The sequence below is a fragment of the Lygodium microphyllum genome, chromosome 24 (genome assembly GCF_053477565.2).
Source record: "Lygodium microphyllum isolate KBCC chromosome 24, Lygodium_microphyllum_v1.1.10, whole genome shotgun sequence".
NCBI classification, from domain to species: Eukaryota; Viridiplantae; Streptophyta; class Polypodiopsida; order Schizaeales; family Lygodiaceae; genus Lygodium; species Lygodium microphyllum.
Genome location: NC_141158.1, coordinates 59,096,751 through 59,121,251, shown reverse-complemented (window position 1 = coordinate 59,121,251; position 24,501 = coordinate 59,096,751). Strand labels below are relative to the sequence as shown.

The following is a 24,501-nucleotide window of genomic DNA, read 5'->3' as shown; positions in this document are numbered from 1 at the left end:
CCGCCGCGGACCATCCTGCGGTCCCCACTCCTCAGGAACCCCCTCGATCCCTGAATCACGGAGTGTGTCACGGGCCCAGCGAGGAGGAGGCCGAACCTCCCCTCGTCGTTCTCCATCAGTAGAAGACTCTGGAATGTCCACCGGTGGTAACTCCTCAGAAGGATCCGGTGGAACTGTAGACTCTGTGTCAGAAACAGAATCATAATCAAACGGCACAGGCTCCAGTGGAACTGTAGAAGGAGCCAAACTCTCCCCTGGATCTCCAAGAACGGGATGCTCCTCACCTGTTGAAGAAGCCGGAACCTCCACAAACCGCACATCACGGCTAGTATATACATCCCGTTTGACGGGATCATACAGTCGGTAGCCTTGGGACTGGGAGCTGTAGCCAATAAATACCTGTTTGCGGGAAGCCGCTTCGAATTTGTCACGGTGAGCTTTGGGAATGTGAACATAGGCATCACACCCAAAGACCCGAAAGTAAGAAACATCTGGCTTCGACCCAAAATACGCCTCAAATGGAGTCATCCCTTCCACGGCCGAAGTAGGAGATCGGTTAAGAATGTGGACTGCAGTAGCCACAGCCTTGGCCCACAGAACCTGGGGGGTCTGTCGGTGCTCCATCATGGTGCGCGCCATCTCGATCACACTACGGTTCTTCCGTTCGAGAATACCATTTTCTTGTGGAGTATTCGTATTGGCAAACTCCTGGTGAATTCCTCTATCTGCACAAAACCGAGCAAATCCATTAGAGACAAATTCACCTCCCTTGTCGGATCGCAAGGTCTTCAACTTCCGGCCTGATCGGTTCTCCTCAAAGAGAAGCCAATCCTTGAAGTGCGAGAAAGCTTCTGATTTTAGTGCCAAAAAGTAGGCCCATGTCATCCTGCTATAGTCATCCACGATCAGCATGAAGTACGAGCTCCCACTCAAGGACTCATTCCTCATAGGGCCACATAGATCCGTAGATACTAACTCCATCGGTGAAGTAGACCGCCGCGAAGCGGTGTGGGGAATGGCATCCCTATGCTGCTTCCCCCTTATGCAGGAGACACATGGCTGCTGGCTCACCACTATATCCGGCAACCCTCGAACAAGCTGTCCCCGTGACGCCTTCCGAAGATAGTCATAGTTCAGGTGACCAAACCTAGCATGCCATAATTCAGACTGTGACTGTGAGGTAAGAAGAATAGTAGAGAGGGCAGTGGAAGACTTCAGTTTGTAAATGCCGTTCTCCTCATATCCACATGATAGAACCTTCCTCGATTCACGATCAAGGACTCGCACTGTAGAACTGTCAAACTCCACTAGAAGACCAAGGGAACAAATCTTATGGACTGAAAGGAGATGGTACCCCAATCCGGGTACATGCAAAACCTCTGAAGTATGGGTGCCACCTCGTCCATCCGGAATAAGCTGCATCTTACCCCGACCTGCAATAGAAACTGAAGAGCTGTCTCCAATGAGAACCTGCCCACGCGAAGGTCGCAGCTGGGCAACACCATCCGATGAAGGAGTCATGTGCCGTGAGGCACCACTATCAATAATCCACTCTCGAGATTGGGAAGCCGCCATCGCAGCATCAGAAGCATTCGGTGAAGCGTCCTCAATGACAACTAAATGTAGAAATGCAGCTGATGAGGGTGCAGCCACCGCTCCAGAATCCTTGGTGTCCTTCTTCTTGGTGTCCTTCGAGTCTTTATCAGGGCAATCCTTCTTCCAATAGCCAGTCTTTCCACAAATATGGCATGTGGAGTCTTTGTCCTTGTCCTTCTCCTTGTCCTTCTTGAACTTGTTATCCCCCTTCTTCTTCTTTTGGTCCTTCCCCTTCTTCTGAGAGGCTTGACCTGTCAACGCCTCCGTCTTGGAAGCATTCTGTCCCTTTAATTGTTCCTCTTGGTCCAAGACCATAGGAACCAACTCCTCCCACCGAAGAGTAGACTCTCGCCCTGAAGCAATAAGGGCAGAGTAAAATGTACCGAATCGTGGCGGCAACTGGGACAAGAGTGTAATCGCCATGTCTTCGGAGGAGATCGGCTTCCCCGCATTCTGAACCTGCATCTGTAGCTGCCTTAGCTTATTAATGTGTTCCCTTAGCGAAGAAGACTTATTGACGGACAAGGTCCGCATCTGTACCTCCAAAGAAACCCTCTTCATTAGGGTCATCCGATTGTACATTTGATCAAGCTCCAGCCATATCTCACGAGCCACCGTCAAGTGCTCGATGTGAGCGATCACGGCTGTAGTGCATGATAGAAAGAGAAAGGATCGAATCCGGGCATTCAGTTTGTCCCAATGAGACTGGGCCCTGGCCAACTCCGCACGAGCATCGGAAGAGAGTTTGGACTCATCTCTTACCGAGGGCCGGTCAATATCTTCCTGTACCAACTCCGCCAAATCATAGGACTCTAGAATGGCCAACATCATAACGCGTCAAATGCGGTAGTTGTCGCCGTCGAGCTTCTGATCTGTAGGAAGAGCCGGTAGGACAGGCACCTTCCGGTCCATAATCGCCTGGAACTCCAGGTCCATCTCTGTAGACATCTTCACCTGCAATGCCTTCTCAAACGCAAAAGCAGCCCCCTTTGACTGAGTAGACTCAGCCTGCTAAGGCTCTTCAGTGTCCCGAAGCTCCTTCACCCGCCGGAGGCGATGAAAAAGCAAAACCTGCACTTTTAGGTTGAAAACTCAAACTTTCTCCGCGACAAACAGCAGTAAACAGCAGCAAATCCACCACCTGTACTCCTTTCCTGTGCGCCCACACTCGTTTCAGCCTTGTTCCAAGGCGCAGCCCTCCTGTCTGCCCTTAAACGCAAAAAACGCAAATTTGTGTCGCGATGGAAACTCCACTTCAGGTTGATTCTGCGCTCAGTCAGCCCTCATACACTGCTCTGATACCATGTCAGAGTGCAGCGGTGCGGAAGCGTAGGACTGAGAGTGAGAGAACGCAGAGAGAGAAGGGAGAGAAAGAGACAGTGTACACTGAAGATCTGCTGTATAAAGAATGCTGAATACAAAGATATACACGGGCGCAGTGCGCTGGACTGCGTGTCTCCACCTCGACGATGCGACCTGCTGTCCACCTCGAAGTCTGCTGCAGTCTGCACTGTCTGCTGTCTGAAATCTGCGAACAGAGACAGAGATCTGCACGGCACCGGTCTGTAATCTGCGACAGAGAATGAATGGGAAGACTGCTGGAGACCTCAGGTATAAATAGCCGAAATCTGCCCAAAGAATAGGACAGGTCGGCTGCATTAAATGCAGCCGACTGGGCTGCAGGCAGTCGGACTGCCACGTGGCAGTCCGACTGCACAGTCCGACTGTGCAGCAGTCCGACTGCACAATCCGACTGTGCAGCCCTGGTGCAGCCCTGGCTATGATCTCTCTAACATCATGAAGGATCAATTCTTGACCATTTTCAAGAGCTAGGTGTATGGTGCCCATTTCTTCAATATCACATGCATGGTTGTTGTTTAGATAGACTTTCCCAAGGTTATCTTGTGTTTAAGAATAAAAACATTCTAAGGATGGAGTTACATGAAATCAAGCACCACTGTCAATGATCCACTATTGTGATAAACCATCATGAGCAGACAAGGCATCTGTCACATTCCTTTTAGTGATACACATGTCTTCCACTGTCTTGGCATATGGATCTGAAGATGCAACAAGCAAATCAACATCTTTATCTTCTTTGATCTCCTCAATAACAACATTAGATATCACATTTGCCTTTTTTGTTTCTTTAGGGGTAGAGCTGCCATCCTTCTCATGCTTTTTGCCTTTTGCATTAGCGTACTTCTTGCATTCTTGATCTCTTTTATAGTACTTGCAATCGGTCTTTTTATGCCCTTTTCGTCCACACTAATAGCGAGTGACATCTTGTTGTTTTTCCTTGTTTGTGCTGCGATTTTTGTTATTCTTTGCAACATTTGACCTCTTTTCAGTTCGTCCTCTTATATTGTAGTTTGATCCACTGTTTTTTACACTTGCCTTGCATCTAATCTCCTCATTGAGAATAAAACCACACACACCATCAAATGTCAAGCTGGGGTTGTTGCTCAATGACACAACCAATGCTTCCCATGAATCGGGCAAAGTCATGAGCAAGAAGATAGCCCTAAGCTTAGGATCAAAAGCTAGCAAACATGCGTCTTGTAATTGACTCAAAATACTAGTGAAAGCATTTAAATGCTTTGAGGCAGGCTTAGACTCATTAAGCTTTAAGTTGACTAACTTTTGCATGAGATGGACTTGATTGATAGGAGTTGTATTCTCATACGTAGCCTTGAGTTTCTCCCAAATTGCATAAGTAGTGGTAAGTTCCTTGATATCAACCAAGATATCATCTGTGACAACCATTTTAATATAAGTAATGGCTTTTTTATTTATTTTAGCCCAATCCTCATCTGACAAAGCAACAGGCTTAGCTTATGTTTTGCCAAAGCATCATCACAATCCTTCAAGAATAGTATACCTTGCATACGATCTTTCCAAAGATCAAAGCCATTGCCATCAAATTTATGAATCTCAAAAAGATTCTTTGTGTGAGATGTAGATGCATTGCCAGCCATCTTCAGCAATAGAAAACTGCAATAAAATGTTGAACACTTTCAGCCAATAGCAAAATTGCTGAACACACACTTGTACTTCCAAAGGTGTCCAAGAATTTGATGTTTTGCTGCAATTTCGGTCCCAAGTACTGATTACAGCATATACTTGAATCAAATCTGATACATTTGCATACATGACAGCTCCCACTTCAATAATACATCATCATAATGCCCAAATGCAATAACCTAAGTGCTGTATATACCACTGTTTCACTGCATAATGAGCATTCAGCAATACATGTACCGAGAGAAGCCCTTTTATAACATTTGATATATCCCAAGTCCAAATTTCTCCCACTCAGCAGTGAATTAGCTGTAATTTCATTTCATTGTCAAGGCACAAATTGGCTCAAAATGCATTACTGATGTGAAAAGCCCCCAAGTTTTTGTGGTAAATCTGCCCCAATTGCATTAATTCATCATCCCGAACATCAAATATGGGCAAATGTTGCAGAAATTTCACAAATTCTGCAAAACCCCCAAATTTCAGGGTCCAACTGTGCACAAATTACAGTGAAATTGGCTTAACTGAGCAAAATTTCACTTATGTAAAAAAAATCCCAAAAATTTTGAAGCAAATGTAGACAATGTTTGCAATTTTTGGGGTCAGATGTCACTGTTTTGTATAACCAGCATTAAATCTTAGAAAAGCCCCAAAATTTCAAAAAGTTTGCACAGATCTATGTCTTGTGCTTGCGTGCATGAACCCCCCATTAATAAATAAGAGGCCCGCTTACTGGAGGGAATTAAAAATTATAAAAATGCTAGAAAATTGATGAACAACCCAACCATTGACTTGTTAATAGGCTGTGTGTCATTGTTGTTGCCCATCCTGCCTGCAATCCATGCCGCTAGCTTGTCACTTGTTTTGCTTGCTTGTCGCTTATCCTGTGAGCTTCAATTCATGGTTGTCGGCTACTCTCGATAGTTGACATATGCAGAAACATGCCGCACTTGCCTCTCGCTCTATGCTTGCTGGTCACAACTAATATGCTTGCTAGTGAGACTGACCATTGATCGACAATGACTGCCTGTTCCGGTCATTGAGAATGCACATACATTTATGGATGCTCTGATACCGGTTTGAAGAGTGTGAGAGGAAGCACTCAGGATATTTGTGCGTCGATCGAGATGTATTCAGCTGTTCAGTGCAGTGAGAGTGAAGATTTGAAGGATGGTTGTGTACTAGTGTGGTATACACACAGAATAAAAGAATGTATTTATACTTAGGATATGGTACACTCGCACCCGCAAGGGTGCGTTCACATGTGTAAATTAATTCACATGTGTTAAGGAAGCTCATCTTCATGGGCTATAACACTACCATGAAGGGCTTGACTTTATGACTCGACGACACGAAAGCCTGAGGCGAGAGGGATGTGATTTTCGATGAGGCTTCGGCCTTCAATGATCCGATTGATGGTTCTATTTGTAATCAACCGATCCTTCCCCACCCTCCATCCCTCTTCTCCCCTCCAGGTTGCCTCTGTACACCCTTTCTTTGTCCCCCCCCCCTCCCCCAACTCTGGCTTCCCTACCACCATTGATGGATGCGACTATTTGTTCTACTTCATTGCATACTTCCATCCTTTCTGCCTCCCCTTTGGAGTCTTTTTGAGGTGCTCAGTTGTTAGCGGGGGGAGCCTTGTTTAGATGAGGAGGTCTACCTTCTCTTGGTGAGGGGGAGTCCCTACCTCAGACAGGTGCATTATAAGTATTGGAGACTAGACAGTTTCCCTCACAACAAGATGAGCCTATTCAAATTCCCTATTGGTATTGACAACTCATGCAAGATTTAGATGTTTCTCACTTTCTTGCTTCTCCTACATGTCCATGCAGATCAGCTCACTTATAGGCCTAGTGAAATAGTTCACTTTGTGTAAACTATACTCTTATGTCACAGATTCTTCATGATCGTGAGCCTACTATGATTGAGGAGGATCTTGCACAGGATATTTGGCATTAGGCCATGTAGGAGGAACTCTATTCCATCGAGCATAATCAGAGTTGAGAGTTGGTTTCGTGTCCTCTGAAGTGGAACGTGATACGTGTGAAGTGGGTCTTTAAGACTACCTTGCAGATGGTTTCTTGGACAAGCACAAAGCTAGGCTTGTTGCCAAGGGTTTTGCTTAGAGGGTAGGGTTGGACTATTTTGAGACTTTTGCACCTATGGCTCGGATGTTTGCTATTAGGGTTATTTTGGCTCCTATAGCCCACTACCGTTGACTTGTTTATCAGATGGACGTGAAGTCTGCCTCCTTGAATGGAGTCCTTGAGGAGTGGATTTATGTTTCTTCTAGAGCCTGATACCAGAGGATTGATCGATTCCTTCTTCACATCATCGATCAGCTTATGATCTCGACCTATATTTCCAGATTGATGGTGACAGGTGTGTTTTGCTCATCTTGTATGTGGATGATCTTATCATTACAGGGAACCACACTTAGGAGGTTGATTGTACTTGAGAGATTTTGCGACAGGAGTCTCACATGATAGATCTAGGGATCCTTCACTTCTTCCTTGGCTTGGAGATTTATCAGATGGCACATGGCATCTTTGTTTTGTAGCACAGGTACATTTCCGAGCTTCTCTCGAAGTTTATTATGGTCGATTGTTGGCCTCTTTCATGCCCTGTGGACCCAGACTCCAAGCTTTTGGCAGTTGGAGTTTCCCTTACAAATGCCACTTGTTACAAGTCTCTTGTTGGCTTCCTCATCTGGCTTATTCACACTTGGCCGGATATTTCTTTTATTGTGGCTTTGTTGTCTTCTTTCATGACGACTCCCACTTAGGAGCACTGGAGCATGACCTCGCATGTTCTTTGTTATTAGCAAGCGGCTCGATCCTACGGGATCATGTACGAAGAGGGGGTTGCTCTCTTTGGTTGGAGTGATTTTGATTGGGTAGGTGATGTGGATTCACGGAGGGGGTTACTCTCTCTGGTTGGAGTGATTCTGACTGGGTAGGTGATGTGGATTCATGGAGGCGCACTACAGGTTGTGCCTTCTCTCTTGGATCGGGAGTTATCTTGTAGAGTAGCAAGAAGCAACCTACTGTAGCTTTTTCTTCTACAGAGGCCGAGTATAGTACTTTATGTTTTATAGCTATGGAGGCGGTTTGGCTTCGCCACATGTTGGCAGAGATTGGCTTTTCTTAGCTAGGACCTATGGAGCTACGTGTGGATAACCAGAGTACTCTAGCTCTAGCTAGGAACACTGTGTTATTGTTGGCTTGTTTATCAGATGGACATGAAGTTTGTCTTTTTGAATTGCGGAAGGCCCTTTATGGCCTGAAGCAAGCTCCCAGAGCTTGGTATCAGAGGATTGATGGATTTCTTTTTCAGATTGGCTTCCATCGATTAACTCATGATCCCAACCTATACTTCTAGGTTGAGGGTGACAGTTATGTTTTACTCATCTTATATGTGGATGATCTTATCATTACAAGGAGCATACTCAGGAGGTTGATTGTACTTGGGAGATTTTGCGGAGGAGTTTAACAAGATGGATCTAGGGATCCTTCACTTCTTCATTCCCTTGGAGATTTATCAAATGGCATAGGGCATCTTTGTTTCGCAGCACAGGTAAATTTTCGAGCTTCTCTCAGAGTTTGGTATGGCTGATTGTCAGCCTCTTTCATGCCCCATGGACCCCGAGTCCAAGCTTTTGGCAGTTGGAGTTTCCCTTAGAGATGCCACTCATTGTAGGTGTCTTGTTGGCTCCCTCATTTGACTTATTCACACTCGGCCGGATATTTCCTTTATTGCAACTTCGTTGTTTTTTTTCATGAGGACTCCCACTTAGGAGCACTGGAGTGTGACCTTGGGTGTCCTTCGTTATTGTAGGGACTTGATCCTACGGGATCATGTATGGAGAGGGGGCTGCTCTCTCTGGTTGAAGTGATTCTGACTTCGCAGGTGACGTGGATTCATAGAGGTCCACTACAGGTTATGCCTTCTTCCTTGGATCGGGAGTTATCTTGTAGAGTAGCAAGAAGTAGTTTACTGTAGCCCTTTCTTCTATAGAGGTCAAGTATCGTGCTTTATGTTCTACAGCTATGGAGGTGGTTTGTTGGCTTTGCCACATGTTGGCAGAGATTGGCTTTCCTCAGCCAGGACCTATGGAGCTGCATGTGGATAACTAGAGTGCTCTAGCTCTGGCTAGGATGTGTTACCGTTGGTCTATTTATCAGATGGACATATGGGAGATTAGCTGTAAGGTGGTTTGTTGGCTTCGCCGCATGTTGGCAGAGATTGGCTTTCCTCAGCCAGGACCTATGGAGCTGCATGTGGACAACTAGAGTGCTCTAGCTCGGGCCAGGATGTGTTACCGTTGGTCGATTTATCAGATGGACATATGGGAGATTTTTGCGACAGGAGTTTGACATGATAAATCTAGGGATCCTTCACTTCTTCCTTGGCTTGGACGTTTATCAGATGACACATGGCATCTTTGTTTCATTGCATAGGTACATTTTCGAGCTTCTCTTGGAGTTGGGTATGGCCGATTGTTGGCCTCTTTCATGCCCCATGGATCCAGAGTCCAAGATGAAGTTCCCCTTATGGATGCCACTCGTTACAGGTGTCTTATTGGCTCCCTCATCTGGCTTATTCACACTCAATTGGATATTTCTTTTGTTGTAGCTTTGTTGTCTTTTTTCATGACGGCTCCCACTTAGGAGCACTGGAGCATGGCCTCGTGTGTTTTTCGTTATTTGCAAGGGCTCGATCCTATGGGATCATTTATGGAGAGGGGGTTACTCTCTCTAGTTGGAGTGATTTTGATTGGTGGGCAAGTGATGGTTCACTACAGGTTATGTATTCTCCATTGGATCGAGTGTTATCTCGTGGAGTAGCAAGAAGTAGCCTACTATAGCTCTTTCTTCTACGAAGGCCAAGTATTGTGCTTTATGTTCTATAGCTATGGAGGTGGTTTGGCTTCGTCGCATGTTAGTAGAGATTGGCTTTCCTCAGCTAGGACATACGGAGTTGTGTGTGGACAACTAGAGTGCTCTAGCTTTGGCCAATAACCTTGTGTTTCATCTTCTGCTTTCTCTCTCTCTCTCTCTCTCTCTCTCTCTCTTTCTACTTCTCTTTGTATTCGTGTTTCTCTTCCGTTGCGCAGTCTCACAAATGCTCTCTAACAGTCTCTCTTAGTCTAGTGCCATAAGAGAGAATTTCTTTTGGATATGTTCCTTTCTTGAGCTCCATCTATATCATATTTTCTCCATTCATTTATTCATTCATTACATTCTTGTTCTTTTCTTTTGTGTTCTTATTTGAATTCTCTTATTTTAGTCATGTTAGTACACTTTGAGTGTTTTTTCTATGCAGATCCTAGCATATCCCACATGGAGGCTTTTCTAGCTAGAAACATTTGCATTTTTGCGGCTATAGGTGTATCCACTAGCAGCCAATTTCTTCCGTTACTGCTATCGCTAGAGACCTTTCTTAAGGCACTCTTTAGCCAGCAAACATTTGTGTTTTTGCTACTACCAAGTCCATCCATCAACATACAATTTTGTTTTCATTGCTGTTGCCCTTGGAGATCATCCTTGTCGTCATCCACAACTATGAACGACCGTGTTTCACTCTTTTTACTACTATTTATTTTTACTTAATGTCTTCTTTGACATCTCCCTACCCAAAGGACTACATTTCCCTCCCTCCAACAAAGCATTCTTCTTCATAAGTGTTGCTGCATGATCAACGAGGACACTTCATCTTAGGTCATTCCATCAATGTCTTAGTGCATGCCTCAACTCCAATCCTAGAGGCATGAAGGCTAGGGCCCTTATTGCAACATCATTATATTTGATTTATCATTTCATTAATTCTTCGAGTTTCGAAGTTTATTCATTGTGAGTGTATTTTGTAGAGTCTATTATCTTCATTGCAAACCCTATTTCTTTGCCTTGTATCAAAGTGGTTATTTGCTTTTCTTATGCTTTCTTTACACTAATTGCTCCCTGGTGATGGTGTCCCAAACACAAGACGTGAGAAGATTGGTGAACGGATCATCCTCATGGACAATAGATGTTGCAAAAGAGTCACAACCATGTCTTTGAGGCAAATGAAGAATGTAAGCTTATCCTGAATCTCTTCCATCTTTGTGATGTGATCCTTGATGGTTGGGGAGTCCATGGCAGAAAACTATTGTAGCTTCATTTCGAGACTTATCCGGTAGTGAAGTTCTTGAGTTAGTGAAGAGAGGACAATCTAGTCTAGACTTAGACGCATGATGGATGCGTCACAGATGGAGTATTGAATCATGGCAGTTCATGAAACTAGCCTTCCTTCTCGAATAGGGTGGTAAATAACCTAATTAAGCACTTAATTACAGCAATTAACAAATTCACAAAAGTGAAAAACGCACTTTACCATACAATCTTGGACTTTGGACCGCTTGTTGGCTGGTGTCTCTTGTGGTATTTCTTTAACTTTTATTGCAAGTGGATGGAGTACAACTGAGATCCTTTGATCTCCTTCGTTAATCGAAGTGCCTCTTGCTGTCAAAACTGACCAACAAGTCTCCAAACCAATTTGCCCCTTGGTTTGCTTGGGGATTGACCTTTACCTTGCTCCTTGAAAGACAAATTCAGCCCCAAGTCTAATATTGGTTAGTTGGGCTTTTGTGAATCTCTCTGAAATTCCTCAACTTTAGGTATTGGAATTCAAGTCCTAGGCTCTCAATTCCAAGCATGTATCTTGAGGCGGCTGTGAAGATCCTAATTTCTGCCGTAAATTAGGGTTTACATTATAGATTGACTAAAATCTCTTCCTCTAATGACTCAAACTGCCGAAAAATGCCGAGGTAACTTGAGAGATGGCTAGGGGATAAGAGTGAATGCTATAGAGAGAGAAATTTTGGAGTTTCATTGTGAGAAACACTGAAAAATTGCTGATGCTCAAACAGCCATGGAAGCTATCACCTACAGCTTAGGACCACGAGAAAGACTGCTGCCCCGTCTTGTATGTTGTCATCTGCACTAGAAGGACCTTGGGTTATAGTCATATGCTCCTAGAGGGCTCCAAACTACTGTCACATGTTGTAAGACTGATACCTGGAAAAACCTTAACAAATCATTTCTAAGGTTGCAAATACACAGGGCTTATTTTCTTCTCTTTCTCTCACAACTCTTCTTGAGCACTAAAATAATTAAAATTAATTTCATCAGCCAATATTTAAATTGGCTAGGCCAATTTATCTTCCAAGTATCCTTGAGCAGTTATTGACCTCTTAGATTGGCATTAATTCATTAATAAATTAATATCTAGTCTCTAATGTCACCATTGACATTAGTGGCCAATAAATTGGTCTAGGCTCAAATTTGACACCGGATATTACCTAGTACCTGTCAGGCATAGCTTATTACAACTTTTGCCTTTGATACCCACTGCAACCTCGGGGTCCATCACATGTGCTAAGCAACCTTGCACATTTGATTAATAATTTAATCAAATGTTATCAGCAAGATTAAAACATCTCAAAATTTCACGTCCCTGGGATAGCTCATGAAGAGGAAGGAAGAGGTTTGAGAATTGAGCTAGTCTTCTAAGATTGTTGAATCTATTGTAGATCCCATTTGAGGGTTTGGGGAGTAAGGAGGGTGATGAAATCCTAGATATCAAATTTGTCGAGGATACACTTGATGTTGCATGACTAGATGGGCCAATTTGAGCCATGGAGCTTGTCTTTCTTAGGGAGATGGGAAAGTATTGGCATCTGAACAGTTGGTACCATGAGGGTGATCCTTGGAATGGAGGACATGGATGGTGAAGAAAGATGGAGGACATGAAAGGATGCTGAACAGAAGGGAGGCTGGTTGCCTGCATCTCGATCCACATTACAAGATCCAGGGCCCTCATGTCTATCCTTGTGATCTACATGATAATAGTTTTCGTGATGATCCTCCCATGCTTGGGAGTCTTTGCAATGATCCTCACGATCATGGTGGTTGAAATGCTGGTCTTCACGGTCTTGGTCCCTTTGTGGTCCTGCTGTTCATAGGAGAATACTTGTAGGATGGTGATGCCAGTTGACGAGAGACTGGCAACAGCTGTAAGGGTCCATGATCAGGTTGCAAGGCTGCAGGAAGTTAAAACACAGCAGATCAGAGGGAAAACGCTGCAATAAAAAGCTTCTCTGTCACTTTGATTTGGTGATAATACCATGCAAGAGTGTGCAACAGAAGCAGGAACATGGAGAGGAGAAGAGCAAATGAAACAAAAAAGAAACAGAAGGAAAACATGGATCTGAACACTGATACAAAGCTGCACACAATCAGCCCTGTACCTGCAGAGGTGCGTCAGAAAAGTGAGGGCACTGAATTAATGATAGAAGGTGAGAATTTGACAAAGGAAGAGTTGGAAGAATATTGGCTGGCTGGAATGATGTGAGCTATTGTGATCTAGAGGCATGTGGTGGGCTATCTATGTGTAGGCAATGAGGGCAAGAACAGACTGACCTGATGATGCCAAAATGATAGTGCCTACTAAAATTGGCCATACACTGCCACATGGCAAAGTGTGATGCACTTGATTAAATGAACTGTGCAGTGTGAACAGGTGAAATGAAGCAGTGGATGTGATGATCAAGGCCTAGAGATCCTCATCTCCACTTCGTATGCCTGAAATGGAGGAATCTAGTACAAGATAATATGACAGACTATGATACTGACAGTGCTCCCAATGTCCTTGTTTGATGTAAACAAGCTCACAAGAAGCTGTACGCAATACAAGAAATAAGATCTTTGCCAACACTGTAGGCATCATAACCTAATAATATGTACAAAGCTAACAGAAAAACCTATGGTATGTTTGAATACCTATTAGTTGGGGATCTGTTATAACAAGTGAGTGGTACTTCGGGCATATACATATTTGGATTAGGTTGGAGATATAGATAATAGGAGATGTCATGGTGGGTTTTGATCGTCTCTTGCTTTATGAATCTTGGTGGAAGCAACTCATTATTGTAGGAACATCTACAAAGGTGTACTACATGGCAGTCTGATGCTACCTTGGATATTCTCTATTTGTGATAGTTACTTGACGACTTGGGTTACTCATAGGATTGGCCCACTATCTCTATATAGATAGTTAGAATGCCATAGTTGTAACGTGCTTGGGTCGCGATACGTTTTAGTAGTCCATCGGGAGTCTAATCTAAAAGACGTTGCTTGGCACTCCCATGGAATGTCACAGGGTTTGTCGGTTAGCGAATTCCGAGTCTACTCCGCAATGAAACATATCGGCCAATCCTGTTAGGATTGACCTGAATCTTTTTGTGTTTCTAACGGTCAAGTCGTTCTATAGCCTTCTAGTGTCGGATCTACTTTGCGCAGAGCATCTAAACGGAGGCGGACTCATATCGCACTTCGTTCAAAGAGAATGGAAAATGAGAGGGATGCATCGCTCGACCTCTCTACCTGTAGGGTAAAGTCCCATTCTGGCCTCGTAAAACAATATGAGCCAGGGTTTTACCCTACATTATTGAAGGCCAATACGTCTTCGCGATTTGAATGTCGAGAAGCCTCCTAGTTCTCTGGGACCACCTTGCTGTAGGACACCCATCGGGGATTCCGCCCATCCGCTTCCCTTGATAGCTTTAGTTTCCTACTTACCTAAGGGCACATTAGTGGTAACATATACAAGTAGCTTCCTTAATTAACCCGTTAGTCACATGTTCTTTTACGTAATTTTATGTATTGACATGAAAATAGATCAGACAATGTCCTTTGAAGTAAACTTAATATCAAAGTTTTAACTGAGATATAAATTCCGTCCATAGGACGATTCTCGCAATCCGTAAGGATGCGTCTTATTTTCCTCCAAGTTTCCGCTCTTGCATTAGTAACAAGGCCTCGAGATTCCTTCTCGAGTCATGTAGACCATCTGAGTAGGACCCAAAGGCAAGAGATTTACAGCCAGAGCCCCCTTGGCACCCGAGCATCCTCCTGTGAATAGATGTTTCCACGGAGAGACCTCTCATGACAGGTTCAGTCCACATTCTCAACGTGGCTATTAAAAACCCCCTTGGATAGGGTTGGCGACTAGCTGGGGGTGCTCAACACGCCTTTCTCAAGTGTTTCAACTTGAATCTAATTTGAAAGACTTTCCTCTTATCAATTCCTTTGTTAGATGACTCCTTTTCCAAACAGGTGTTTCTAAGTGCAAACACAAGCAGAAGTGCACAATATGTACTAGACAATTCTTTCTTCTCTCTGTCAAAGAAAATTCCGATTTGATGTGATAGCATCTAGTCTTGGCTTTATTCTGGTTATTATTTGCCAGAGATAACCTAATTTAATTTTCTCATTCTTTTGAATGAAGGTGTATCCTTGTAATGTTGACTGCAATTTGGGACATTGGCTTGCCTACAATGGAACCCTACGTATTCATTTGACTAGGGTTTTTCGATAATTCATATAGTTACTTAAGGACTTTGAATTCCTTTCAGCTTCAAGCAAGATGGGCATTGAGAAGAATCCTTAAACTCTTTAGGGTTTGAAATTCTTTCAACTTCTTAGGAACCCTACATATTCTATCGCAAGTTCAATCTATGTTTTGTGAGATGTAATAGGATTTCCTATTATTTCAACCAAGCAAACGGATGCGGATGCATAAAATCTATCTAGCTTAATTGCAGTTTAATGCGTATTCTTGAAACTTTATATATATATAGATATACATATATATCTATATATGTATATACATATATATATGTACACATATATATGTATATATATATATATACATATATATGTGTACATATATATATGTACACACACACACACACACACACACACACACACACACATATATATATATATATACACACACACACACACACACACATATATACACATATATATATGTACATATATATATATATATATATATATATATATATATGTACATATATATATGTGTATATATGTATGTATATATATATATATATATATATATATATATATATATGTGTGTGTGTGTGTGTGTGTGTGTATATATGTATATATATATATATATATATATATATATATATATATATATATATATATATACATACATATATACACATATATATATGTACATATATATATATATGTATACATATGTATGTATACATATATATATACACATATATATACATATATACATATATACATATATATACATATGTATGTATACATATATACATATGTATGCATAGATACATATATTATATGTATATATGTATATAGGTATATATACATATATATATATATATATATATATATATATATATATATATATATATATATATATATATGTATATATACATAGGTATATACACATATATACATATGTATATACACATATGTATATATGTGTATATACATATGTATATATACATATATATATATATATATATATATATATATACACACACACACACACACATATGTATATGTATATACATATATATATCTATGTATATACACATATGTATATGTATATATACATATGTATATGTATATGTACATATGTGTATATACATATACATATGTGTATACACACACACACACACACACACACACACACACACACACACATGTACACACACACACATATATATATATATACATATATATGTGTGTATATATACACACACACACACACACACACACACACACACACACACACACACACACACACATATATATATATATATATATATTAGCATGAAATTTCTATGCAATTTATGTGCAATTTATGTGCAATTTAACAGCTTCTAAGTGTAATTTTAATTGATCATCTAAGATGAATGTGATGAACAAAATTTTCCTAGTACTCTCATTATCTCGAAACATGCTCAAATAAGTTGTGATAATTAATGCAAACGTTCTTTTCTCCCAATTTCTTTTCCCTAATACAACGGGATGCATCTAATTCATAAGAGATGCGTTATTTGTAGTTGCAATCCCTTGGTTCGCGGTCCCGTTGGTTGTGGTGGGAGTTTCAATGTTTGGAGAGATCTTTCGCTTGGGGGCTATCGTCTGTAAGTGGATTTGAGAGGTAAAGGAGGAATGAATTTGAGATGTAAGAGTGTAAGAGAAGATGACTTAGTCGAAGATAGAGATAGGGAAAATTAAGCTAACTCTCTTCCTTGCAGTCTCTCGGAGTAACTCCACTCTCTCTCTCTCACTCTCACTCTCACTCTCTTTTTCTCTATGCGACAGGCAGATGGGAGGGTATACAGATAGAAGAACGCATATGCCCACTATGCGACAGAGAGCCAGAGACAGAGGAACACAACATATGCCGATGCACTATATATTATGACATACGAGGTAGATACCACTGTCTGTTTCGAGAGGGTTTTGGACCCCTGAGACGGATCATGTAGTTTGAGGATCAGAGATGCTTGGGATTCTTCCTCTTGGAGCTCCCGAGGCGTAGAGCAACAATTCTACGAAGTAGGAGGTTCCCACAGCTCAGCTCACATAGACAGAGAGCAGTCACTGACTTTTTCACTGATACACGACAGAGTATGACAGATACCACTACTACTGCTACATAGTCTACAGGAGTACATCATCATTGGACCTCATCTTCTGTAGGTGTCCCTTTGGATAGAGCAGTGGCACTTAGCCGGTCTAGGCATCCACGTCCACCCGGACGAAGGCCTAGACATCCACACCACAGACAAATTAAGGCCATCATAGAGCGCCACAGGAGACAGATGCCGAGACGTCTCAGCCATGCAGAGATACACCTCCTTAGAGAACAGATATATCATTGATCGAGAGTTTTCCTTTCTCTACTCTCACTTTCAGATCACTGACATGTTTCCCTTTTATAGGACACTATTTCATTTTTTTTTAGTCTTATAGGCATGTTTTTCATATTTTTCTTGTTCCAGATGAGAAATACACCATCATTGTATGTATTGCTTTGGTCTCATAGGCCACATTGGCCTTTTAGAGACGTTAATATACTCTCTCTCTCTCTCTCTCTCTCTCTCTTTTTGTAAAAGGTAATTGTATTAATTACGAAAAAAAAATACAAGTTTACATGATTACATGATTACAAAATACATGAGGGCCCTAGACCAACGTGTGTAAAATCCCAGTACTAAGCCACAAAAAAGTTACACAAATCATGGCAAAGACCCAGAGGAAATTGCCATATGCCAGGGAAGCAAGTCCTCCCGAGGGAGCAAGTCTGCATGCCGAATGAGATCTATCTGCCAATGCAAGAGACCTTTAATCTCTCTCTCTCTCTCTCTCTCTCTCTCTCTCTCTCTCAATCTCTTGGAGGGGTATTTTCCTACTTCCCTCTCTCCACCTTTCTCTCGTAGCCTCTCGGGGTTTTCTTGTGCTTCTCTAACTGCTCCCCATGCCTCATATTTATAGCTAAACAAGAGAAGAAGGGTTGTGGTTAAGAAGAAGAGCTCTTTGTGGAGGGGATCTTGGAAAAATCGGCAATATGATGCTCAAATCACAATTCTAATAGTTCCGTTGGCTCTGAAAGGGGGGTAAAACTTTAAGACACTTGCCTAAAAATTTTCCAAATGACTCCTCCCTGTTTGAAGTGTTGTTTACTACTTGTAAACTGCGATCGCGGTGCGTGCGATTTCACCAATCTTTCTTTTTTTTTTGTATTAAGTCTCCAAAATAAGGTGAAAAAACCACTTACTTTTTTTTTACATGACATCTTGTTCTAGAAATCTCCATAGCTTTTTAGGATATTTATTATAATTAATATCTAAAATATGTTAGTTTTGCCCAAAAATCTAATATTTTTGGACCATCCATACTATACACATCAATACTAGTGATTTATATGGTTCATAACTCTCGTTCACGTTGTAACTTCCGTGAAGGGTGGCTACAGTCCTTGTCAATCCAGGAAAAATGACGGATTACGACTCTCGTTTTTTTATAAAATTTTTAATTAAATAAAAATTGTTAGTTATTAATGTTAGTTAGTAACCTTACTAACTTATTAATTGACTAACTAACTTTCGAACTAACCAACTAATTTTAAATTGCGTGGAAGTATTACAATAGACATTGGCATGGAATTTGGTCTTTGTTTAGGACCAAGCTTATTAAGAGCAGATTCAGCAACTTGTGATTTCTTTGGGGAAGGTTTCTGGCTCCCTTTTTGAGAGAATGTAGCTGATGTCTTCACCGAGGGTTTACCTTGGAGTAGCCTTTATAAGCTATTGGCAGAAGTTGGGGTTCGACCCTCCCCCTTCGCAGTTTGAGAGGGGACACTTCTTGCACACCAATTTTGATCTCTTCTTAGTTTTATTTCCATTTTGTTCCCAAAATGTCATTGAGAGGGGATGTTGGGATATTGTTTCCAGCTTGATCTTGGTCGTGCTTATTTAGTCATGGCAGTTGTGCCACATGTGACATCACCGCACCAAGAGTTACATCCCTTGATCATGTTATATATGCTACCATTGAACCCACTTACTATTTCAATGCTATTGAGTGATAGTTTCCCCTCAATTGACTTGTGAGTTTGTTCTTGCTCATTGGTTACTTGTGAGCCTCTGTTTCAGAAACATGGGTCATACTCATGTTTGGAAGTAGAGCTTTTGTAATTGAGTGATGTCTTAAAGATGAAGCCTGAATTGCCTTTGCCACATATTAGCAGCAAGTGTCTATAGACAAACTGTTCCCAAACTATGGGCTGGAATAACCATGTATGCATTGACAAGACAGCAGAGCATGGAAGCTTTCAGGGGAAAATAAAAAAATTGAAAAGAGCCATGGGGATTGTTACCCTTTGAACAGTAAGTTTTTTGAAGATATATTATAGGAGCACTTCCTCTTGGGGGAACTTTGTCAGACGGGATAATAGCAGCTGCACATTACTCATGATGGACTTGCTCTACTGAGACTGTGTGGACCTCTCTTGACATCAGAGATCTTTTATAAAAGCCATTTGCACTGCTGCATCTCAGATTTTCTGGTTATGTATTCTTCAAATTTGGGAGATATGATGGACTTGTGGCAGAGTATCTTCCTTCCTTTTGACAAGAAGATCTTGGGCATTATTGCCACTCTCAATTATTATAATTGCAGGATCTTTATTGACTGCAGCAAATAGATCAGATCCCTCTTGTTTTCTCACTGTTTTTGATTTTTGATCTCTGAGAGAATCTCACATCTTTGGTGGAACTGCACATCTTACACTGAAATGATGTAGAAATAGTGGTTTTACAATGACAAGAAAAAGTTGTGCACATGCATGAGTGTATGTGGATGGTTAGGGTGCAGACATGTTATATAGTAGGGTTATAATATGCATGTGCTCACATTGAAAGTTTTAACCATGCCTTGTATCTAGGATTGTAAAAGGACTTTTCACACAGCATTGAACATGGGTGGTGCAGTTGCATTCACTAAGAAACTCCTCAAAGGCCGAGGTGAGCTGGTTAACACCACTTATTGTTAACTGCACTTGATTCAAATGCTTTATTGACTTGATTTTCTAAGGTTGTCTTGTGTATAGGTGGTGTAGAGAAGCTCATCACCATGGATATATCTCGTGATATGGTTAAGAAGTCTATGGAGATCGAAACAACTACTAACCCCAATGTAGAGAACTTTAATGTCGTTGGTGATGAAGAGTTTCTACCTTTCAAGGAAGGGTATAGCTTGTGTCTAATTTTTGTTGATATTCAGCATCCACATTTATTGTTTGGAATTTCAAGTTTCAAACTGCATTTTATACTTCACCTGTTTGAAACTGTTCATGCAGATCTCTGGATCTGATTATTAGCTCCTTGGGAATGCATTGGATCAATGACTTGCCGAGAGCCATGACCCAAGTATGATGGGGTATTAAAAGTAAAGCCACAGTTTTTAGTCTGCAACATTTAACATTATGTTTCGGTGGCAGTGCAGGAATGCACTTAAACCTGATGGATTGTTTCTGGCGAGTATGTTGGGAGGAGAAACACTAAGGTGCCACTCTTTTTCTTGTGCTGCTCAAAGATGAAAACCTAGTAAGTAAAAAGTTTATATGAATATATTTTCCTCTACATTTTCTGCAAGTCTCCAAAGACTGATAAGCGGTTGAGCACAGCTCAAAGCTTTGAAAACCAAAGTGAACTCCTATGCTGCTGAAAAAATGATACATGGAAGCAAAATGAGTCTCATTATTGATGACCTTGCTATGAGCTTCATGACGTAAACTATAGATTTGAGAGTTTCTATGTCTATGTGTTTATGCAAGTGTGCTTAGCAATGTATGCATACATGCTCCAATGAATTTTGTTTATTACCTAGTCAAAAAAGACATTGCAATCATTTTGCAAGATATCATTTTGTCCGGAAGCTGCCGTTTGTCCTTAAATTTATGCGGATTTTTTTTTCTAAAACCTGTCTAGTAGTCAAGGCAATATGCTATCAACCCAGTCGTCCATTACAAATATGTGGAACATACCGAAGAGCCTATTGAATTGGCTGAATGAGCGAAGCAGGAAAATGGGAGGATGGTACTAGAGAAGGAAATGGCAGGATGGGAGAGTTTGAATGCATTAGAAGATCAATAAAAAACAGTGGACCAGTGAAAGAGACAAAGCACAAATGTAAATGGGATATTCAGTGCTGCATTACCTGCTAGGGAACAGCTTTTTGAGGTTGCATTTTCCTTTGCAGCAGCCTCTACTCCTTGCATTTTCCAGCCAGCCACCCTCTAACTGCTGCGTTTAACTAGTGTTTGCTCCTTAACCACTTGAGTTTCGTTGCTAATGTCATCATTACAGGCTGTACAGCAGCCAAGCCAACCCCTATTCCAGGCTGACATCATCAGCTGCAAGTCGCCCTCATCACGAGGAGCAGCCTCATTTTGACACTCTAGCCTCGGATACTCCCTGTTCTCCATTGTTGCACACCAAATCTTGCTGAACAACAGACCGACGGGCCCCAAACATGTGGAAGTCATCATCTTTGAGGTCATTTCATCAACAGCAGCAGCATTTTGTTGTTTTTTGTAGGTTTTCTTGAAGGATACAGGTGGCAGATCTGTATGACGGGGGGATTGAATGCATTGGGACTGTGAGGACCGTTGAAATGATGACCCAGACCATGAACGCACTGGATGATGAAGAGTGTGCTGAACTCGCAAAGTGTGAAAGGAAGAATGACCAGCCAAAGTGAGATAGGGGCTGCCTTAAATGGGCAGTGCAGCTGCAAATTGGCCAAGACCTGTCCAACATACACTAAAACTGGCTCACCAGTATTAATGCTGGCTACCTGCTGAAAAACTGGACAACTGATCATGGAATGCAGTCACCAGGTGGAATACTTGATTGGTAGCCTTCAAGTGCGAATGGGGCAGCCTAAAAACTCTAATGCACTGGCTGGAAATGATGTACAGCTAGTCTGAGCAAACTCCTTCGTATTTCTTTCACTTTTCTTTTTCAGTTATAATAATAATTCCATTATTTTTGTAAGAAAAAGCCATTCGGATTCATATGAAAAGACAAATGATCTTGAATCAAAACAAGATGATCAGTTTGTAAAGGTTTCAAAAGGTGCAGATGTTAGTTCATTGAAATGAGCTAGTGGTAATAAGTTGGGCATGTCAGAAGACAAAGAAGAAAAGACAAAAGATCTTGAATCAAAACAAGATAATGAAATAAAAGATGTTAATGGTACATGGATGGGCGATATGTCTGAGTACAATAAGGGGAGGTTAGATGAAAATGAAGACAAAAAAGAGGAAAATTTCAACTTATGCAATCGTTTTGATAACGAATTGGCTATATTATCATTTCAAGACATGATAAAAGAAGGTAAATTATATTATAATTACTCTATATATTGGAGTAAATCTCTAAGTTTGATGCAGGATCACTTTCCGGTTAATATCAAACAAAAATCCTCTAATACTGAGAGTAAAAATCCTTTGGATTGTAAACTCAATAAGATGAGTAGAAAATCAAAGAAAAAGTACTTATTAATAGAATTATATAATTATCATAACCGCATTTACAATAAGATAATTAAAAACGAATACGTAATTTATATAGATAATATTTATTTATTTTTTGTTAGATTGAAACTTGACTTGTGCTTATAAAAAAAATACTGCATTATTTTGAAAGTAAAGTAAGAGGTTATGAGTGTTTACTATTAAGGGAATGTGATAGGTACATTAAAGGTAAGTTAATTAATCTTAATAAGTTAAATTACTTGAAAGAAATATTTCTACAAGTGGATATTTTTTTTACGATATTTGAAAAAAGAATGGAGTGTAAGGTATGCTATATTATTTTAAATGAACATAAATACTATATAAAACAAGGTCTTTATGAGAATCACAAGCTTTTAGATAGATATGACAAAATTCTTAGAAATATAACAAGAGAAATAAAAGAGAATCACATTCCTCTTAGGGATAAAATATAATAAATTTTTGTGAGATTTAATTCGTTTATTGAAGAAGTTGAAGTTTTGAAAATTATAAAACGATATTGTTCTAGCACTTCAAATATTAAAAATAGTATACTTTTGATTGAGATGAGTCGAAAGACAATCCTTCTTCCGTCAATCCCAAACCGGAAACCTCTAGCTTGGTGAATCCCTCAGGCATGGTACCCTTGTCAAGGACAAGGAAAACATGGTTGAGGACAAGGACAAGATAAGGAAACCCCAGGCAAGGACAAGGACAAGGACAAAGATAAGGAAACCTTAGGCAAGGACAAGGACATATCTTCTTCGGCATTTGAAAAGGCTTTATTGTTAACAGCCATAATAGGAATGCTTGCGCGATCACAACCATCAGAAACAACAGATATGCTAGAAAAAGGAGCAAATGTTGTAGGAAAAGCATCAAATGTGGTAGATAAAGCCTTTCATGAAAAGCATCAAATGTGGTAGATAAAGCCTTTCATGTATTAGAAAAATCTACTACAAGTATGGTAGATGTAATGTCCTTCTACCCTTGGTATTTGTCAAATCCAATGATTATAAGCTTGGGTGGTTTTAGAGGCTTATTGATGGCTATTTACCCATACGATAAAGGAAGAAAAGGAGGAGAAGAACCTAATCATGGTGAAATGGCAAACCAAACCACACATAGGTGAAGTCCATATTTGACAATTGTCGAGAGTACTCATGAAACTCGTAATTTAAATTGGCCCCTAAAGAACTACCAGTATGGTTTTGGAGCTTGGTATCGGAGGTACAGTTCTTTAAGTAGGCATGGTAAAATTTGTCAGGCCCAGACCATGGTAGGCGATGAGACAGATGATCAGACGATACTTGATGCTAGACCTAGACCTAGTCCGAGTAGAAATACTTTACGTAGGTATTTACTAATTACCCGTAATCATATTGAAAGGGGAAATTGTTCTTTACTAACAACGGATGAGATAATTATCTGGCTCACCAAGCGATTTCTCTTTAAATCAATTATTATTTGTACAGAAAATCATGTAGAATTCGGGTATCATATGCACATTGGTGTGTGGAATGAGACAACCAGCGAAAACACGGTACAAGATGTTGCGAGATACTCCCAGAATTCGAGGGGCAGCAATGCCATGTGAGTATCCACAAGGTTTGGAATACAATCTGTGCTGCATATGTATTTAAAGAGGATAAAACTCTTGTAGTCTGGGGAGAAGAATCTCTTGAAAAGGTAAGGGAAAGGGCTGGCTACAAACAAATGAAAAGAAAGCAAAACAACAAGGATCCAAGCTACCAATGCTGAAGTCCTCCTTAGGCTTTTTGAAATAGACACATGGGACAAAGTTATAAAAGATGAAATATTGGGTCCTCGCTGTGTAACCAATTATCAAAACATGCACCGTTTTTTCATAGATTTTAAGATTTCCAAATTACGACGACGCCTCAAGTACATACCGACCCCAAC

The 24,501-nt window shown here is 40.9% G+C and overlaps 1 protein-coding gene across 1 annotated transcript in view; it reads left to right on the top strand.

The window, feature by feature from the left end:
- LOC148015138 (S-adenosyl-L-methionine-dependent methyltransferases superfamily protein) overlaps positions 1-24,501 on the top strand; it is a 133,535-nt gene that overhangs the window by 39,560 nt on the left and 69,474 nt on the right. Inside the window, exons 3-6 of the mRNA XM_087665825.1 lie at positions 19,963-20,041; positions 20,128-20,266; positions 20,377-20,446; positions 20,518-20,582. Of these exons, the coding sequence (XP_087521951.1) occupies positions 19,963-20,041; positions 20,128-20,266; positions 20,377-20,446; positions 20,518-20,582 (353 nt within the window). The remainder of the gene's footprint in view (positions 1-19,962; positions 20,042-20,127; positions 20,267-20,376; positions 20,447-20,517; positions 20,583-24,501) is intronic.